The 16,837-nt window shown below is 42.2% G+C and overlaps 3 protein-coding genes across 3 annotated transcripts in view; all 3 read right to left on the bottom strand.

The window, feature by feature from the left end:
* The window catches only part of pwp1 (PWP1 homolog, endonuclein), a 7,162-nt gene extending 1,822 nt beyond the window's left edge, over nucleotides 1-5,340 (bottom strand). Inside the window, exons 1-12 of the mRNA XM_030341878.1 lie at nucleotides 5,116-5,340; nucleotides 4,764-4,822; nucleotides 4,363-4,556; nucleotides 4,006-4,091; nucleotides 3,300-3,396; nucleotides 2,849-2,953; nucleotides 2,356-2,492; nucleotides 1,873-1,940; nucleotides 1,328-1,424; nucleotides 1,164-1,225; nucleotides 628-736; nucleotides 216-306 (exon numbers count right to left, since the gene is read on the bottom strand). Coding sequence (XP_030197738.1) covers nucleotides 216-306; nucleotides 628-736; nucleotides 1,164-1,225; nucleotides 1,328-1,424; nucleotides 1,873-1,940; nucleotides 2,356-2,492; nucleotides 2,849-2,953; nucleotides 3,300-3,396; nucleotides 4,006-4,091; nucleotides 4,363-4,556; nucleotides 4,764-4,822; nucleotides 5,116-5,181 — 1,171 coding nt within the window. The 5' untranslated portion in view covers nucleotides 5,182-5,340. The remainder of the gene's footprint in view (nucleotides 1-215; nucleotides 307-627; nucleotides 737-1,163; nucleotides 1,226-1,327; nucleotides 1,425-1,872; nucleotides 1,941-2,355; nucleotides 2,493-2,848; nucleotides 2,954-3,299; nucleotides 3,397-4,005; nucleotides 4,092-4,362; nucleotides 4,557-4,763; nucleotides 4,823-5,115) is intronic.
* A 246-nt stretch (nucleotides 5,341-5,586) lies between these two features.
* LOC115532244 (cytochrome c oxidase assembly factor 3 homolog, mitochondrial) lies at nucleotides 5,587-6,963 on the bottom strand. The gene is made up of 2 exons (XM_030341887.1): nucleotides 6,730-6,963; nucleotides 5,587-6,143 (listed from the first exon to the last, which is right to left on the bottom strand). The coding sequence occupies exons 1-2, from the start codon at nucleotides 6,884-6,886 to the stop codon at nucleotides 6,037-6,039; spliced, it is 264 nt and encodes an 87-aa protein (XP_030197747.1). The 5' UTR covers nucleotides 6,887-6,963; the 3' UTR covers nucleotides 5,587-6,036.
* A 608-nt stretch (nucleotides 6,964-7,571) lies between these two features.
* ano6 (anoctamin 6) overlaps nucleotides 7,572-16,837 on the bottom strand; it is a 28,164-nt gene continuing 18,898 nt past the window's right edge. Inside the window, exons 8-20 of the mRNA XM_030341871.1 lie at nucleotides 16,414-16,548; nucleotides 15,682-15,787; nucleotides 15,500-15,560; nucleotides 15,033-15,178; nucleotides 14,635-14,712; nucleotides 13,875-14,103; nucleotides 13,205-13,374; nucleotides 12,248-12,345; nucleotides 11,484-11,614; nucleotides 10,496-10,701; nucleotides 9,778-9,983; nucleotides 9,436-9,541; nucleotides 7,572-9,030 (exon numbers count right to left, since the gene is read on the bottom strand). Of these exons, the coding sequence (XP_030197731.1) occupies nucleotides 8,806-9,030; nucleotides 9,436-9,541; nucleotides 9,778-9,983; nucleotides 10,496-10,701; nucleotides 11,484-11,614; nucleotides 12,248-12,345; nucleotides 13,205-13,374; nucleotides 13,875-14,103; nucleotides 14,635-14,712; nucleotides 15,033-15,178; nucleotides 15,500-15,560; nucleotides 15,682-15,787; nucleotides 16,414-16,548 (1,897 nt within the window). The 3' untranslated portion in view covers nucleotides 7,572-8,805. The remainder of the gene's footprint in view (nucleotides 9,031-9,435; nucleotides 9,542-9,777; nucleotides 9,984-10,495; nucleotides 10,702-11,483; nucleotides 11,615-12,247; nucleotides 12,346-13,204; nucleotides 13,375-13,874; nucleotides 14,104-14,634; nucleotides 14,713-15,032; nucleotides 15,179-15,499; nucleotides 15,561-15,681; nucleotides 15,788-16,413; nucleotides 16,549-16,837) is intronic.

The following is a 16,837-nucleotide window of genomic DNA, read 5'->3' as shown; positions in this document are numbered from 1 at the left end:
AAGGACGTTGGTGTCTGGACAGGAAATGTACACGTCTTCCGATCGCATACTGGAAAGGTGTAGCTAAATACCACCTTGGCATTGTCTCTTTCATCAACATTAAATCGCCCCGTTAAATATTCTTAAGCGAGAGAGTAGTCTGGTTCCACGTCTACTGGCTACTTTTTGTTTTTGGAAAGTTGTTTCTCTTGTATCTGATCTGTGAGGTATCCTACCGGTGACTTCTCCGTCGTGGGCCTTCAGGGTGAACACAGGTTTATCCGAGCGGGCGTCCAGACAGTACACAAAACCATCTTCTGTACTCGCCTGAAACAAAGCAATCCAGAAACTGATTTCACAGCGAGGCCAACAAACAACCAATACTCAAAAGACTCTCCCCTTAGTGTTTTTGGTATTGATGTTTAAAAAGACTGCTTCCGTTATGACAATAAATGTTTACACCAACACCCTGAAATATAGAAAATAATCAAAAATATAAGGAAGGGAAATGAAAATAATAGAGGGTAGTTACGCAATTATGCTATTTTCAAACGTAACCAGGATTGGAAGCTGATTACTTCAGGGTAGGTAGACTAAACTATTCGCAAGCACACAAACACACGGACACACACACACACACACACACACCAGGAAGTTGCAGGCGGAGAAGTGGTTCCAGACGACGCGCTCCACCGTGCCGCTGAACCTCCAGGTGCGGGTGTTGGCCGGACTCCGGCAGTCATACAGGATCGCCGTTCTTCACCGGGAGAAAAAGGGTTTTCCTTAGCAACACTGTACATGAGACTGAGGGATCTAACCAAGATCATCCATCATTTACCTCAGATGGTTCGTGTCTCACTCTCAATGCTGAACTGAGTATTGAGACAGACTAAAGGGCCTAAGGCATACGCCGTTTGCATCAGATTCCTTTGTTTTTATTTATTATTTTCTGGTGATTAAATACATAGTCTCTATACAAAATTAGTAACATAGACTTCTGTGTGAATTCAGTACTTCATAAAGTGTCAATATTCTCCATACTTTCCATTGGCCAAGAAAGCAAGTGTGAAATGAACGTAGCAGCTTCAAGTTAAGCTTGAGAGAAAAAATACAGGCCTCTCCTACAATATGGAATGGTAAAATATCCAAAGGTAAACATAAGCAAACAGCTGGAGTCCACCTACTTATCGTATGATCCTGACAGCAGGGTCTGAGCCTCAAAGGGGTGGAACGCCAGCGCCTGGACCTGGGAGAGAACCGAAGGTTTGGATCCAGCCAATGGCCTCGCGCTACAGCACGCACGCACACACCAGCGAGACTACTCTCAAACGTGTTCTCCTCTCAGTACCTTGTCAGTGTGTTTCCTCAGCGTGGAAGCCGGTTTTCCCTGGGCCATGTCCCACAGGATGACCGTCTCATCTGCAGACGCGCTCGCCAACACGTTCCTGGGGGAGGAGATGGGAGGAACCGCAGCCACCGGTCAGCGCTCAGCTGGTCTGGTTTCAACTGGGTAGATTTAAACTGGTCTGGTTTCAACTGGGCAGATATAAACTGGGCCATCAGGTGCACCTGATAATAGACTTTTGTTTTCTGAATTCTTATTATTTGTATTTTTTTGATCTTTGACATGGAAGTTCCTTCAAGGCCCAAGACAGCTTCTCGAGTGGTGCATTGTGGGTGACGTAGGAAGTTATAACTCACATCTTGGAAATACACATGCTCATGGTATTAAAAGACACAGCATCAACCAAATTGAATCATTCTATTCTCGTCGAGATACATATTATATTATATGAATGTTATTAATACTCATACTTTCTAGTTTTTTCTGAATCTACAATTAACTACTCATAAACAGAATGGGAGCCGGGCTGTAGAGAGTTGACCTCTGACCTCACTAGCTTGTTCCAGGATAAGTCCAGCACTGCATCCGTGTGTCCATCGACCGGCTCCGCCGCAGCCTGGCAACAAACAAACAAACAAGCCATCAGAACAGCAGGAGGGAAACGATAGAAAAGCTTCCACAGAAAACAGAATGCACTGAACTAATACTATTAAGCATTGGAGGAGACACTTTAATCCAAATAAAGTGACCTCGGATACATGCATCGAGTCGTTGATTTGCTCAATAATGCCTACAGGCAGGATTCTGACATTGGGGATTGAACCCATAACCAATAATAGAGCTCATAATAATTCAAATCGCATCTGACCATTTACACAAAAATATGTATATTATTTTTTTCTTTTTTAAAAAAGGCAAATACCTATTATATTGTATATTATTATTTTGATTTTTTTTTTTTGAACCTGGGTCGCTACAAGGCGTGGTGCGGCTAGCACCCCAGCAGCTCCATCCCCTGAGCCAGTGCTCACCTTCTTGCCCTTCTTCTTGGTCTTCTTCTTGTCTGTCTTCTTGCTTCCCAGGGAGAAGGCGGGCTCCAGGCAGTCCACCACGTCCAGGTCCCACACGTCGATCTGGGGGGTCATGTTGCCCACCGCCGCGTAGTTCCCTGCAAACCATCCGACCAATGAACACACAGGAAACGATGGAGCTCACGGGCACAATGAGTGGTTTCGGGTCTTTTTTCCAAACTGGCGTTTTCCGATCAATCCACTTTGGGGACCACTTTTTTTTTGGGGGCTGGAAATGGTCAGCTTGAGTGTGGAGGAAAGGCCAAAACCACCACTGAGTTGTTGTCGCTTGCATGGTCCAAAGAATTTCACAGCCCAGAACAACCCTGGGTTGAATTGTACATTTGACAAATAAAGATTTAGACTTTGAATAAAAAGATGCTTTGACACATTTATCAAGCATGGCGTAGAGCTATTCATGGCCATTTCTGTGGGCTGAATTCGGTCCATTTACCTTTTCCCTCGGCAGGGTCAAAGTTCAGCCACTCTACACAGAGTGGGTAGGCTGGCAGCAGAATGTCGTGATGGACGTACAGGGAGTCCTCATCAGAGTTATACACTGGAAGACATAGGAGGACATCACACGTCACTTATTTGTGAATCGTCACACACACACACACACACACACACACACACACACACACACACACACGATGAATAACAACCAAGTCCAGGCAGGTGAGAGGGAGGATAATGTTAAACATTAGGGTATGCATGTCCATGTTTAAAAACGTTTACAATAAGTGTGATGAAACAATACGCATTGCTTCTATACAGACCAATGTTCTTTAAATTCTAAGGCCATAAAACTTATCATCAGTATGAAGAAGGACAAAATTGTATTCAGATGATGACAAGTATATTCAGATGATTTGCATAAACTGTCATCAGTACAGACGACTGACCGTAGACCTCCAGGTTGCAGCAGTCCTTCTCCGCCCTGCCAGCCAGAACCAGGTTGTCGTTGGGTTTGATCTGAAAGTCCTCCCTCTCGTACTGGTCCTTATGGGGACAGAAGCACAGGACCCATCAGCGTGAACGCCCACTGAAAGCCCCCTCACACAAACAACCAATTGGTTATTTAGTTATTCGTCCGACGCCTCATCCAAAGAAACATTTGAGACACTTTTCATTAGTCACTGCACGGGCACGAGGGATTGAACACAGATCCTTCTGGCTGGGAGTTGAACCCTCTCACCTTCTAGACAAGGCCTAAAAAAAAAAAGTTTGGTTCCTGTTGGTTGTCAATTGAGGTCATGGGTAGGTAGGGAATTTATTTTAATTTATTTTTTCCAGGGGCAGCGAATGATAGGTAGGTTGTTTTCTTTTTTTTTTTTTTAAAGCTCATAAAATAATTTGGGTCGCACATATATTGACAGGGTCGGTCGGAAACCGGAACCAAACAAAACAATTGTTTAGGCCCAATCCTGCACCCGACCGACGCTACATTACCCTGATTTAGAAAGGACTACGATGTCATACAAATACGCACCCCTGCAACAGTAGCAGAAGCAGAAACAGTAACACAAGCCTGGTTTTTAAATCCAGTATAGTTCCTACAAATGCCCGATATGAGACAGTAAAGAGGGGGGGGGGGGGGGGGGCACTCACTGTGTCTTTGATTGTGATGTAAGGATCCTGTTCATTGGAGCTGAAAACAGTCAGCCCGGCCAGACTGTCACCAAGGTTGCTGGCCACTGCGAGGCAGAAGGGAAACCAGAGGGTGATTAGTTAAAAAATACAAAGGCCATGACATGAGTAGACATGGATGACATGACATGTAGTTGGGATGTAAGAAAAAGGGGCGTTCTGTAATTTCTCATCTCTACGAATACAGTTTGGTATTCCGAGTTAGAGTGAGTGTGTGTGTGTGTATGTGTGTTGTTACGACAACTGCATGACTTCCTCGGAGATGTGTACGCAAGTATGTGGATGTTGTCATCGTTATGAGATCAACCTCTTCCTCACCCGTGTCCTCGTCGTCGTACTGATCCAGGCCGTACTGCGCCATCTCGTCTTTCTGTTCCTCCTTGTCGGCTTTGTTCTCATCTTCCTCTGCCTCGCCCTGCCCTTCTTCCTCCTCCTCCTCTCCTCCAACCGGCTCCTGGTCAGCAGGCATCCCGGCGTCTCCATCAGCTTCCTCCTCCTCCTCCTCCGCTTCCCTGTAGATGGAAAAACAAAAGATGAGTAGCTTTTACAATAATCAATAAAAAAGCAATTATTTGTTGATTAATCAAGGTTATGTTTTAACATGTGATCGTTAGCAATAGGGTACACATGATATATAATTAGACCAACACAACAAAATGTGTTTTTAGGGAAATTATGTTACGACCGCATAGTGTGTGAATGTGTGCGTGTCATTTTACCCTAATTCTACTTTTGCTTCAGCAATGATGCGCTGCAGTTCCTCTTTGCTCAGTTCAACCTGATAGAAACCACATAGAAAGTTTACAGTAAGCGAAACAGGCAAAATAACATTCAACAGATGGAGACAATCATTACAAAGGTATGGACATAAACTTCCATAATGACACAACATGGATTTTAAAGTCAACAACCTAATAGAAAATAGCAGAAATCAGAGCAGAAATAGAGACAGGAGAGTATGCATTTTACATCATGATTATTTTGATGTGGAGTGAGTAAAAGGTAACTGTCGCAGACTAGACCAGAGAGAACCAAACCCAAGGTTTAAATTAGTTAACAACCACAACTCACTTTGTCTGGTGTTTCCTTGGAAACACCCCGCATCACCCACCCCACGCACGTCATCTGGGAACTCATGTTTGAAACGCGTTTGTCTGATTAAAAGTAACACACCAAAGGGCAACTATCACTGAAAGTCTCAGATTAGCCTTTAAACGTGTATCGCCTGTGAGCGCCGGCGCGGTGAACATGTGAGTCTATTTGGTAGTGAGGCAACGTCGCCCATCGATGACGTGCGTGAACAATAAAATGGGCCGCCCGCAATAAAAATGGACCATTATGTCTGTTTTATATTTTAATATCACCCATGGTTTAAAAAGGGCTGCATAAGAATATACAGCAGCAGAGAAAGGCCATATCCATACCATGAGGGCCAAAAAAAAAAACGAAAAAAGAAATGGGTTAGGGTAGGTAAAAATGCGATCCTATTACTCCCTAGTGGAAATACATGGAACTGCAGTATCAAGTGTGGTTAGAATAAAGTTAAAGGAATCAAGAAGATTTTTATTTAATTACAGTGACAATGTTTTGTAATCAAAATGGACTTAGAACATATAATCATGACCATTTTAGATAACCATTTTTATTTTACAACCACTTTATTTATGAAGATAATTTAATATAATGTGACAGAACATAGTGCATGACAGAACATTGAGTGGCGCCTCCTCAGAGATGACATACATGTTAAATATAGTTTTGTATTCCTCTGGTTGATAAGATATGTAGAAGCAGCAAGTCAACAACACGCCACATTTTCTTCTTTCTTTTTCTCATGAGACGTTTACAGATTTGATGTTGACTCAAATTCTTCCATACTAGACTCTGTTGGGTTCTGTTCTTCATCCACAACCAAGTGGGTCCTGCGGTCTTGATTAATCATACAGCACACGCACATTTAATTTAACGCACAGCCACACACACACACAGGATCTAGGAGTTGGCTCCAGTACGAGGACCTCTCCAGATTTGGACCTTTGCTTCTTTGTCGATGTCATCCATTATTTTCTCCTGCTTGACAGAGAGGATGGTGTAGCCGACTGATAGGAGTTAAGGACCAAAAGACAACAGTGCACATATGGGTTAAATACATTCATACATAAATAACAGTAATAGGCCTACATCTTCTCAAAATAATGCCCTCTGCATCAGAGCCTAACACAAGATCTGTAATAAATACCTATAACTCATGACATCCGAGTTGAGGGTAGGTGGAATTTATGTTTGAACACCCATAACAGATAAGATAAACTAAAATAAAACTGGATCAAACTAAAACAGGCGGGACATGGTTGTTTCTATGAACTAGAACTCTTAAGTGAATGATAACTTCTCTGGGGATTAATTTTAGGGAAAATGTTTACTCCATAAAAACTTCTCAGAATTGGAGATAATGAACTCGTTAATTGAGAAAAACAAGAGCAGAATTGATTTGCTCAAGTGAATGAATAACGCATACAATGGAGCTTGTATACAAGCTCCAAAACTCACTATTTCAGAGTAACACAATCCTGGTATAACCTTAGCCTTACAACGGTCATCATTTATAAAATAGCAGTTCTTAGATGTACACTTTAAACCCTGGTTTCCTGGGTGTCCCAGGGTCACTGGCTCTCACAAGGATACACATGCCGACCACAAACGCGCCGATGGCGAGCCCCGTCAGCCGGTTCCGCCCGCGGATCCGCTCGGCGTTCTTCTTCCAGTAGTCGAGCTCATTCCTCCGGTTCAGAAGTAGTCTCTCATTATGCATTTTGACATTTTCTGCATCTTTCTCCGCCATGGTTCTGTATTGTATCCTTTAGAGTCTCTTGTTATGACTCTTGTTACGTTACGTGCACACCGCCCCCTGGTTTCCCGGAGTGTACCAACTATACTAGGGGTGCACAACATTATATACTGAAGAGTTATTGTTATGTATGCGACCTCGTTGTCCCTACAATATGGTCTGTTCCATAATAATGTCATAATGCAAATATGTATACATTTCCAGAAATGTGAACAAAACAAACACAATAACTGTTTTATAACAGAAAATACTGTTTAATTTTAAATGTATAAAAACAGACAAGACTGGAGATATGTGCATCACAACAATTACATTTCTGTCCAGAAGTAAGATTACATACCTTCTATTAAAAACACGAGAATAAGCGATTGTACAATGTGGCAGTATTTGTTAATATTGTTATCTTACAGAGAAAAATAATAAAAAGTAAACCTTTGTGTATTACAACATACAAAAGTCAGTCATATTTAATCTGCTTTATATTGGATATCAGCAAGAAGTAGGACTAGTTCAATTGTTGAAAGCCGATTCACAGAGTATACAGGTCATTGTATATCACTGATGTATATTACAATAATTTAAGATTTGTTTTGTTAACTTGTCAAATGACTCAAATGTACTATGTGGCCATGACCTAATTTGAAATTTGAGCAAATCATTGTAAAAAAAACCTCAACACTGATTTGAGTAATATATTTATTGGCACACTGAACACTCAAAGTGCTTCTATTTACAAAGTAAATACATCAACTGCTCTGTGTTCAGGTGTTTGTAACAGTGGGAGATACAGGTCATCTACACAGAGGGGAATACAAAGTGGGTGTACGTACTGTGCAGAATTCAATTCCATGGTTAGACATGGCTTTCATAATACTGCCGTTAAAAAAATGGCACATGACAAAAAAACAAGCATTCAACAGTGTTTAAGTGAGATGAAAACTGTTTTAAAAAGACCACACTTAGATTGTCTTGGTCAACACAATATATAATACAACACAATCATCGCAAAACTCGCATGCACCATCGGTACTGTAACTCTTTGTTTTTGTGTTGCATATAATAAGTGGTTACGAGATGGTCAACAAGCATTTCATATCGTCTCCTTCAATCCTGTGACACGGTAATAACCTCAACATATAAGAGATCTTCCAGGGAGTGCAAGATAAGACCAGAACCAGGTCCGAACAGATGGTTCCTATTTTGGGGTTTAACTGACACATTCTTCTTTTGATTGAGATACACGCCATTAGTGCACAGGAAGGGCTAAGGGGAATGCTGCTTGGAACATTGAGGACATATGGGTTTTAAAACAGTCCTTTCCAGATGCGAGGTGAACCCCCTAGCCACTACAACAACCTCCCCTGTTCTTTCGACAAAAAACCTCAATGGAATGTTTCAGCGCGACATTTACTCCACCGACGGCGTTACTTTTGTTTAGATTCATAGAGGTACGTTCCGTTGTAGCCGTCAGTGATTATGTTTAAGGCAACCTATACAATGGCACACATGTGAAAAACATTATTATTCGGCAGGTTTTGTTTTTCCTACGAGTGGTTTGTCCTAAAACAAGTCATTTGATCTTTACGCCTATTTGGGATTGGCCAATTATGCATAAGCAATTTGGTACGGTAGACACTTGCGTGTCTACCGTCTTTGGTTCGGGGGGGAGGAGGAGGAGGAGGAGGAGGAGGAGGAGGAAGAGATGCATTCAAGCCAAGTCCTTTTCATCGCAAAATACTTTTGTCATTTGTGGTGACTTTTGTTAAAATGTCTTTTAACCTTTGAAGCGAAGACAGTAAACTACTTCCACTTTCATTTTCTCTTTCTGTAGGCCTATATCATGTTTCTCTCCGTCTCCATTCGGGAGCGGGATCCTTGCTTACGATGTCACCCGAGTCGTGTTTCTACAGTCTTCAGAAATCCAGCTCCAGCTCCAGCTTTTCCTCCTTGCCCTTCGGGTGCTGGGGTTTCTCCTCATCGTCCTCAGGCGGTTTCAACCGCTTGGTCACCAGCTTGAGGTTGGCCTCGTGGATGATGACCTGGGTCAGGTAGCGCTCCCGCTTGATCTGCTCCCTGACATGGACCGGTACGTCAGGGATTATGTAGGAGAGCACGAACTTGGTGAAGTAGACGATGTGCTGGAGGAGGAGGAGGAGGAGGAGGAGGAGGAGGAGGAGGAGGAGGAGGAGGAGGAGATGTATTCAAGCCAAGTCCTTTTCACAACCAATTATATTCTTTTAACCTTTTAAGTGAAGAGGGTAAACTACTTTCACTTACATTTTCACTTTCAGTATATCATGTATCTTTCTGTATCGATCTTATTCCATATTCTATTTATTTTACCATTGTGTGTCTGGTAATAGATTCAATCTTTCAAATGCCTTTCATTGGTAAATGCATTTGTTTGGCTGGAAGAGCCTGTAGAGTATTGAGCTTTCATTTTTTTTACATGGTGCACTTTGTCAAATGGATTTTACAAGGTCAATATGAATAGATTATTCATGCCGGCTTCAAGAAGCATGCCTTTAAAAGCTTGTACATACCTCAACAACGATTATGAAAGCCATCTTGGCAGCGATCACATGCCAGTACTGCATATTGTACTGGTATTCTTTGTGATGGCCCGGGGGATTCCGGAAATCCCGATAGCTGAAAGGCCGAGATAAACATCTGTTAGTGTCCACCCACACAAAACCACCTGGAAAAACACATACGCCTGTAATTTCCACTGAAGCACATTCATTCAAATAAAGTTTAAATACAATTCTTTCACATCAAATTAACATAAGTAGACTTCCATATTTCATTCTTTAAACATATTTTGAAATGAACCCTAAAGTTGACTTTTATTTTGAAAGGGTAATCAGTTGAGTCTGTAAGTGTACCGGCAGGTGGAGCTGTTCTTGAACCAGTAGGGTGTGTTGTGGGGCCTGCTGAAGTTGGAGAAGTCATCGATGTTGAAGATGGACAGGGTGTTGTTGATGTAGCCACTCATGGTGCTCTCGGCGTGGTCGCCGTAGGGGAAAACCGAGAAGGACCAGTAGTACACCAAGCGGGGGATCATGTCTGAGCTAAAGGCGATGATCATAGCCTGGGGAAAGACACATGGAGGGGGAAGGCAGAGTCAATACAACACAGAATAACACAACCAAGGCTTTGGTCAAAGTTAAGACAGAGTGAATATACCTTATGAGAGACATGTCATTACGGGACTGCAGTAATCTTTAACTATGATGAACTGCTATACAAATAAAGTTGAATTGAATTGGTTTTTTTTTAAAATAAAATCAACTCTCTCATCTGGTTCGGGGCGGATAATGGATGCATCTGGGTAAAACCTTCAAATATAATCCTGATAACTTTCATTCCGATTTCTGTTATCTAACTAACAAACGCCACATTTTGTAGTGAAAAGGAGGATTAACACTCTAATAAAAAAACATCTTCCATAATTTCACACATTAAATCATAATAACAAAATCCAATGCCGAAAAACAAAGAGTCGATTCAAATCATGACATGGGACGACTCCTATCCTGTCACATGACACAGGCTGGGGGTTTGGGGGGGTCAGTGGGTCACATGACCACACCAGCCACTCACGTTGGTGGCCACGGCCAGGATGGCCACGCCCTGAAGGATGGGCTGCCAGGCGCCGATGTCCTGGGCCTTCTCGGGCACCATGCGGCGGAACTGCGTGGTGATCTTCCAGGCGTCCACGCGGATCTCAAACAGGTTGTTGACCAGCGCCAGGACCGGAGCCAGGGGGAAGGAGGCCACGAACAGGGTGACGAAGCCGAACTGGATCACTGGAGCGGAGCGCAAGACGGGTGGCGTGAAGTACAGAATAAGACTTCTAAATCCTCACGCCTTTAATACAACAAAGACATGCAAATAAGAATACCTTTAAGAATAAGAATAAGATTGAACTGCAGCTATATGCATAACCTAAGTTAGTACCTGCTGCATTAAATACACAATAAGTGCACTAAGATTCACAAAAAAATAATATAATAAACTAATATATAATACATACATAATATATTATATAATACATCAACATGCAGGATGCCAATGTGAAGGTATATATTAATAAATGCAACACAAACACCAAGGAATAGTTGTCTGTGTCTTTACTGCGCAGGATCTACCAGATAGATGGCAGTTTGTGGAATTCCTAGACTCTTCCTAGAGTCTAGGGATTCTTTAAATACCTGCAATGTATAACCAAGGGTGTACAATGTGTTTCCTAACGTAAACACACAGGCTGAAACATGCATATGCTTTGCCTTGGGGACGCAAAACACACATCGTGCAGTACATGTGCCATGTGACCCAAACTTCGATCTGATTGCTAGCTTCATCCAACACCAATTCCTCAAATGAAGAAACAGAGAAGGAGAGAATTTAAGGAATTAAAAAATTAAGAAATTAAGAAACAAAAATGTATGCAAAAAATGTTGACACAAAAAGAAGAAATTATGAAAATGAAGACTTAAAAAAAGAAAAAAAAGAAAAAAAAAAGAGAATAAAGAACCAGCAACAAATAAAAAATATATGGGAATAAATGAAATAACCGCAGGGTGCCTACCCATCTCAAGGTATTCGTAGAACAGCCCCAGCTTGCCGATGGGCTGCAGCTGGTAGTCCTGCTCCCAGCGCGGGATCACCTTCTCCGAGCCGGCCTGCGTGCAGTGGCGGAAGATCAGGTTCTTCACCCACCTGCAGCGCCGGGGAGCCAAGGGGGGTTAGGGGGTTACGCTCAGAGCCCAAAGGTACTCGGTTCGAGTCCCCAGCCTCCTAAGACGCTCCTATCCCCTACCTGCTCCTTAATGACACGCGTTTGAATTAAGGGGGAGTTGCATTGAGTGAAAGCGTCTACTGAATGACTAAAGAGCAAACGTTTGTTATCTGCCGCTTTTTCTTTAGTTTGAGTTCTACTGATGGTAAAAATCCACAATGGTGTTGATTCTTACTCCCGGGATTTGTTTTTAATCAAAGCAGTATGTTTACTCGATGGCTGTCTGTTGGTTTAATAATACTGCTTTGCCTCTGGGCATTGGCGTTTTCATGCATCTCTTAATAGCTTAAATACGTTTGCACACTTCACTCCTTGCAGTTGTAACACTGTGTGTTACACAAGGGTCTGAAAACGTGGAAGGCCTCAGGGTTAGGCCTGTGGACTTTGGGGGAATGTAACGCAGTTCCCTTCCGCCGGTGCATTATCTTGCCCCTTAACAATGATATAAAGGGGAAAGATAATATTGATAATAATATGGTAATAATAATTGATAATAATATGCATAATGATGCGATCGTGAATCATTGGAGTGATTCTTCACATGGTCCACGTACGGGAGCAGGACCTCCTGGATGTTGTTCCAGATGGCTTTGCCCCCCATGATGACGGTCAGCTGGGTGGTCAACTCCATCAGACACCCGCCCGGGTCGCACTACGGCAAGCACAAAGAGTCAAAGTTCAGAACTCAGAGGGAGTGAATCAGATGAACACATAAGGTGAATAGATAACATAATCATATAAACTGACTAGATAAAGAGGTAGTAGATTAAATAGTAAGGCACCTCACTGATACATGGTTACACAGACTGTACGGAAAGCGAGACAATTATTAAAACCACAACAATATAAAGTGCATAAATACTTCTGCCACCCAGGGTAGGCCAGGACCTAGATAACAGTTAGAACAGATTTATTTTCAGCTTTAAAGACAACATTACCCAATCGAAGGGAATTTTTCCGACCTCGTTAACTCTTTCCCAATTGGATTATTTCCCAATCGTATTCTAACAAATTTATCTTTCCCTTCCCCCTGTAATGTGACATAAACATGTCAGAGCGGGCAGGCTGCACTGTTTGCCTCCAACTCGTATACAGGTAAGCCTGCAATAGTTTAGCACAGTATTTTTCAACCTGTGGGTACTGCAGGTGTGGGATTGCATTCTTGAAATAGACACATTTACCATAATGCAAAAAAAGTTTTCCATTGTAATGTTTTCCATTTATGTTTTGTGATAAATTGTGTTTGCTAATTAAACACACTGGGAGCGTAAACAACATTGCTGAATTTCTCTTTCCACTGTTTCCAACTGTGGCCTTGACTGGTTAAGATACAACTGGCTAGCAAAGGGAGAACATGATGAAATCCCCTTCCCGCTACAATTCCTCCCACCCTAATATCCTGTTTCTCACCGAAAACATCCCGTTGAACTAATCACATCCCTGTCTTTAATCTGAAGGGTTATGAAAAGATTTGAAATACCGGTTTGAGACTCAAGTCCCAATTCATTCACCTCCTCATTGCGGTACTTTCCCAGCAGGTACACCGGCTCTTTGGGATATCCCACGACCTTGCCCTTAGCGAAGGCGATGTAAAAACAGGAAGAGTAATAGTTGACGAACTGAAAGAGGAACATCTTGAGGGTGAGGCTGTTCTCATACTCAGTCTTGGTGCGAGGAAGCTCTGTTGGAGGGTGAATGGAGAAGAGAGAGAGGGATGTTGCTACTGACAAAGCACTAGAACTCAATTAACTGGAGGCTAAAATAGTATGAAACTACTACGGCTACATCTACAACTACTGCCATTACTACTACTACTACTACTACTACTACTACTAGGAAAGAGGAGGATAAGAAGAATAAACTAATCATTCATTTCATTCATCATGTCTTTGAAAAATGATGGTTCAGTAAATGAACTAAACAGCCCTTCTAATAAATACAATGTAGTATTTCAGGTGAAAGAGCATATTTTCTAAGAAAAGCCACATACATTTACAACATTTTGAGACATTTATTAAACTATTTATTAAACATTTAGTAAACCGGAACATACAAAACAATACTAAGGAGCCGTAAGGAGGGGGGGTCACTCGTTCTCCCCAAGGACGCCTCCAGGCCGAGGGCCTCATCCATTGCGGGGGATCGAACCCGGAACCCCTTGAACGACGAGACCCCACTCACCAAAGTCGGTGATCCAGATGGCCACTCGCTCGTACAGGATGTTGAGGATCATGATGACCACGAAGCTGATGATGGAGGCGGAGACGGTGGTGGCCATCTGGGGCGTGACGTACTCCCTGAAGGGCTCCAGCTCCTTCAGGTCCTGGGCCCGCAGCTTGGCGGAGAAGGCGAAGAACACGGCCAGGCGGTACACGATGATGGCCACCACCGACGCCAGGATGAGCAGGATCTGAGGAGAGGACATATCCATGATATATTTAAGCAATAGATCACGACAGGCTGTGGTATGTGCTCATTATACCACTGTTAAGGGAAGTTGTCCGGCCCCGACGCGCAGCGGAGCGGCTTTTTTTTGTATCTTCCTGTTTTGATCAGTATATGCCAATGTTGTTATCAATAAAAAAACAGTTGCACAAGGCAAGCCGATGCACTTCTCCATTTTGATAAGAGCATTAAAATGAGAACAATTAATGGGACAAAGAAATCAAGGGATATTTAGCATAGAAAAAAGATTTCAGATTAATCGTGATTAATCGCGAGTTAACTATGGGAATAATGCGATTAAATATTTTAATCGCTTGACAGCCCTAATAATAAGATAATAAAATCATAAATATATTTTTTTGTTTAGCCTATATAGAAAATAATCAACACTTTTATCCAAAGCATCTTACAACACTGTCTGAGATCATTCAAGTCTTGGCCTGGCCAACCCCAATAATACTTCATACTAATATTAACCAATCAATCAGGCTTTTACCCAGAAGAGGACCGTCCCGATTCCCAAGGACAACCGGATACACCGTCCACACGCAGTGTACGGCACCTTCTCTTTGGCCTGCAGAAGGACGAAACCAGACCATAGCATCATTCCATACCTTCAAAAAATACTCAGTACGAAGGCCAGTACAAGCACTCATTGACACACATTTGTCATTTAACATTCACTGTATTTACAACTGAATATTTTGAAGACATTTCAATTAAAAATTCGATCTTGTCGCTTATTACTTTGACTTTATCAAGACTGTTAATTAAAATTCCATGAATGACTTTTGCTTGTAAATGTGATAAAATAGTGGATTTGATCAATGGTTCGCATGACCGCCAGGACTACAAAGATGGCTGCCACGGTCAGGACTACACCAGAGCTCGTACCCTGGTGATGGGGTTGATCCTTTCGTGGGAACACTTTGCCTCGTACTCTGGCCTCGGCTGCTCCTCCTGCTCCAGGAACTCCACCGTGTCCCACTCGTACTCCAGCTCCGCCTGGTACCGCTTCCAGAACTCCAGGAACAGAGTCACTAGGCGAAGAAGAAGAAGAAGAAGAAGAAGAAGAAGAAGAAGAAGAAGAAGAAGAAGAAGAAGAAGAAGAAGAAGAAGAAGAAGGAAGAAATATGTTTGTTTTTGATTTCATGATATAAATACCGTGGTAAGTCAGCTTAAGTTAGTAAAACAAATAGTAATAGTAATTAAGTAATTTTGTGTTCTTAGTGTTATGCGTTATTTTAAGTTATTATCAATAAAAAAAAATTTGCTTCCCAAAATGTACAGCATTCTTGAATTTCTGCAAAGGAGATATGATATGAGACAGACAATGACTTCATTATTAAAACAAAACTCACCCCAGACTGACATGAAGACAGCAAACACCAGCGTGCCAAAGTTATCGAATATACAAAGTTTCTAAGAAGAAAATGAAAGGAAAACACAACACATATATAACCACACAACACACAGTTATAGATGAGTCTATAGATGAAACACCACCAAAAGAGCAGTACAAATTAAAAAAAGATCAACGTACTTTGGATGATTCACACGTGCTGTTGAGCCTCCAGTAGGTGCACTCGAGGTCACACTGCGGACACATTACTATAGCGCCGCCTATGTTGGGGTCACACACCTCCTTGCTGAAAGATCACCCCGACAGGAGACAGAGGTTAGACATGCTTATTTACCTATATTAAAAAGTAACGGCAGAACAAACTGGTATCAGAACGTGGAATAGCATGAATACTAATGTAATTATAATATTTATACTGATCAAAACTATTATTCAGCAGGTTGAAAGTATCACTCTTAAGATGTTGGCCATATGCAGCCCTATTCAAGCACTACAAATCGTTGTTTCTTATAAAATGCCAGCTTTCATGAGTTGGGGCATCCACTCCAAGCCATGAGGTTCTGGGTTTGATACCAAACGGCAAAAAGACTAACCTCTATCTGCTACTTAAAGCACATGTATCTTGGTTCACTATAAACCGCCTTGGATTGAAGAATGAAAGATGGTAAAAGGAGAAATAGGAAAACAAGAAAGAAAGACAGTTAGAGGGCAGGAAAACTAAACAAGGCCGAAAGAAAGAGAAAAAGAAAAGGAGAGAAAGAGAAAAAAGCAAGAAAGGAGGAAAGACAAAAAGGACGACATACAAACCGACAGACTGACAGAATGAAAGAAAGACCGAGCAAACCAATGAGCAGACAAACGAAAGAGAAAACAACCAAACCAGAACAGGACCCACAGTCCGTTGCCCAGTACCTCCATGTGCTGGTCTCCTGGGTGTGGTAGCCGTATATGAAGCAGCCCAGGCCCACGGCAGCCGCCAGTGCCAGCATCAAGGTGTAGAAACCCAACCAGGCAAAATAAATACCAATCTTCTCGCCGTAATACTTTCTGTGGACGACCATAATGATAATTGTGAGGAAGACTTCACACATAGTTGTTTTATATACATACCATAACATACAGTACCATACAGCGCAATACCAAACTAAATACGATTCCAGCGACTGCTTTTTTTTGCTGCGCCATTTTGTGGCAGCCGCCATTTTTTTGTGTCTGCTGCTGACGGTGAAATTGACGGCGGCAGTTGGGTTTGTATGGATGTGGATGATGTTAGACAATGGCCCCCAGTTAGTGAGTTCCTTGTATGGATGGCAATCTTAACATTATTAAGACGTTT

This window comes from Gadus morhua, chromosome 19, assembly GCF_902167405.1.
Source record: "Gadus morhua chromosome 19, gadMor3.0, whole genome shotgun sequence".
NCBI classification, from domain to species: domain Eukaryota; kingdom Metazoa; phylum Chordata; class Actinopteri; order Gadiformes; family Gadidae; genus Gadus; species Gadus morhua.
The sequence above is the reverse complement of the archived record's forward strand: the minus strand, read 5'-3'. Positions and strand labels throughout refer to the sequence as shown.

Bases quoted from the DNA above. Each gene is read 5' to 3' on its own strand.
- LOC115532244 (XM_030341887.1), bottom strand. From the start codon at position 6,886: ATGGCGGAGAAAGATGCAGAAAATGTCAAAATGCATAATGAGAGACTA. The intron at 6,144-6,729 runs GTATCCTTGTGA...AACTCCTATCAG, and splicing joins CGCGTTTGTGGTCGGCATGT to TCGGCTACACCATCCTCTCT.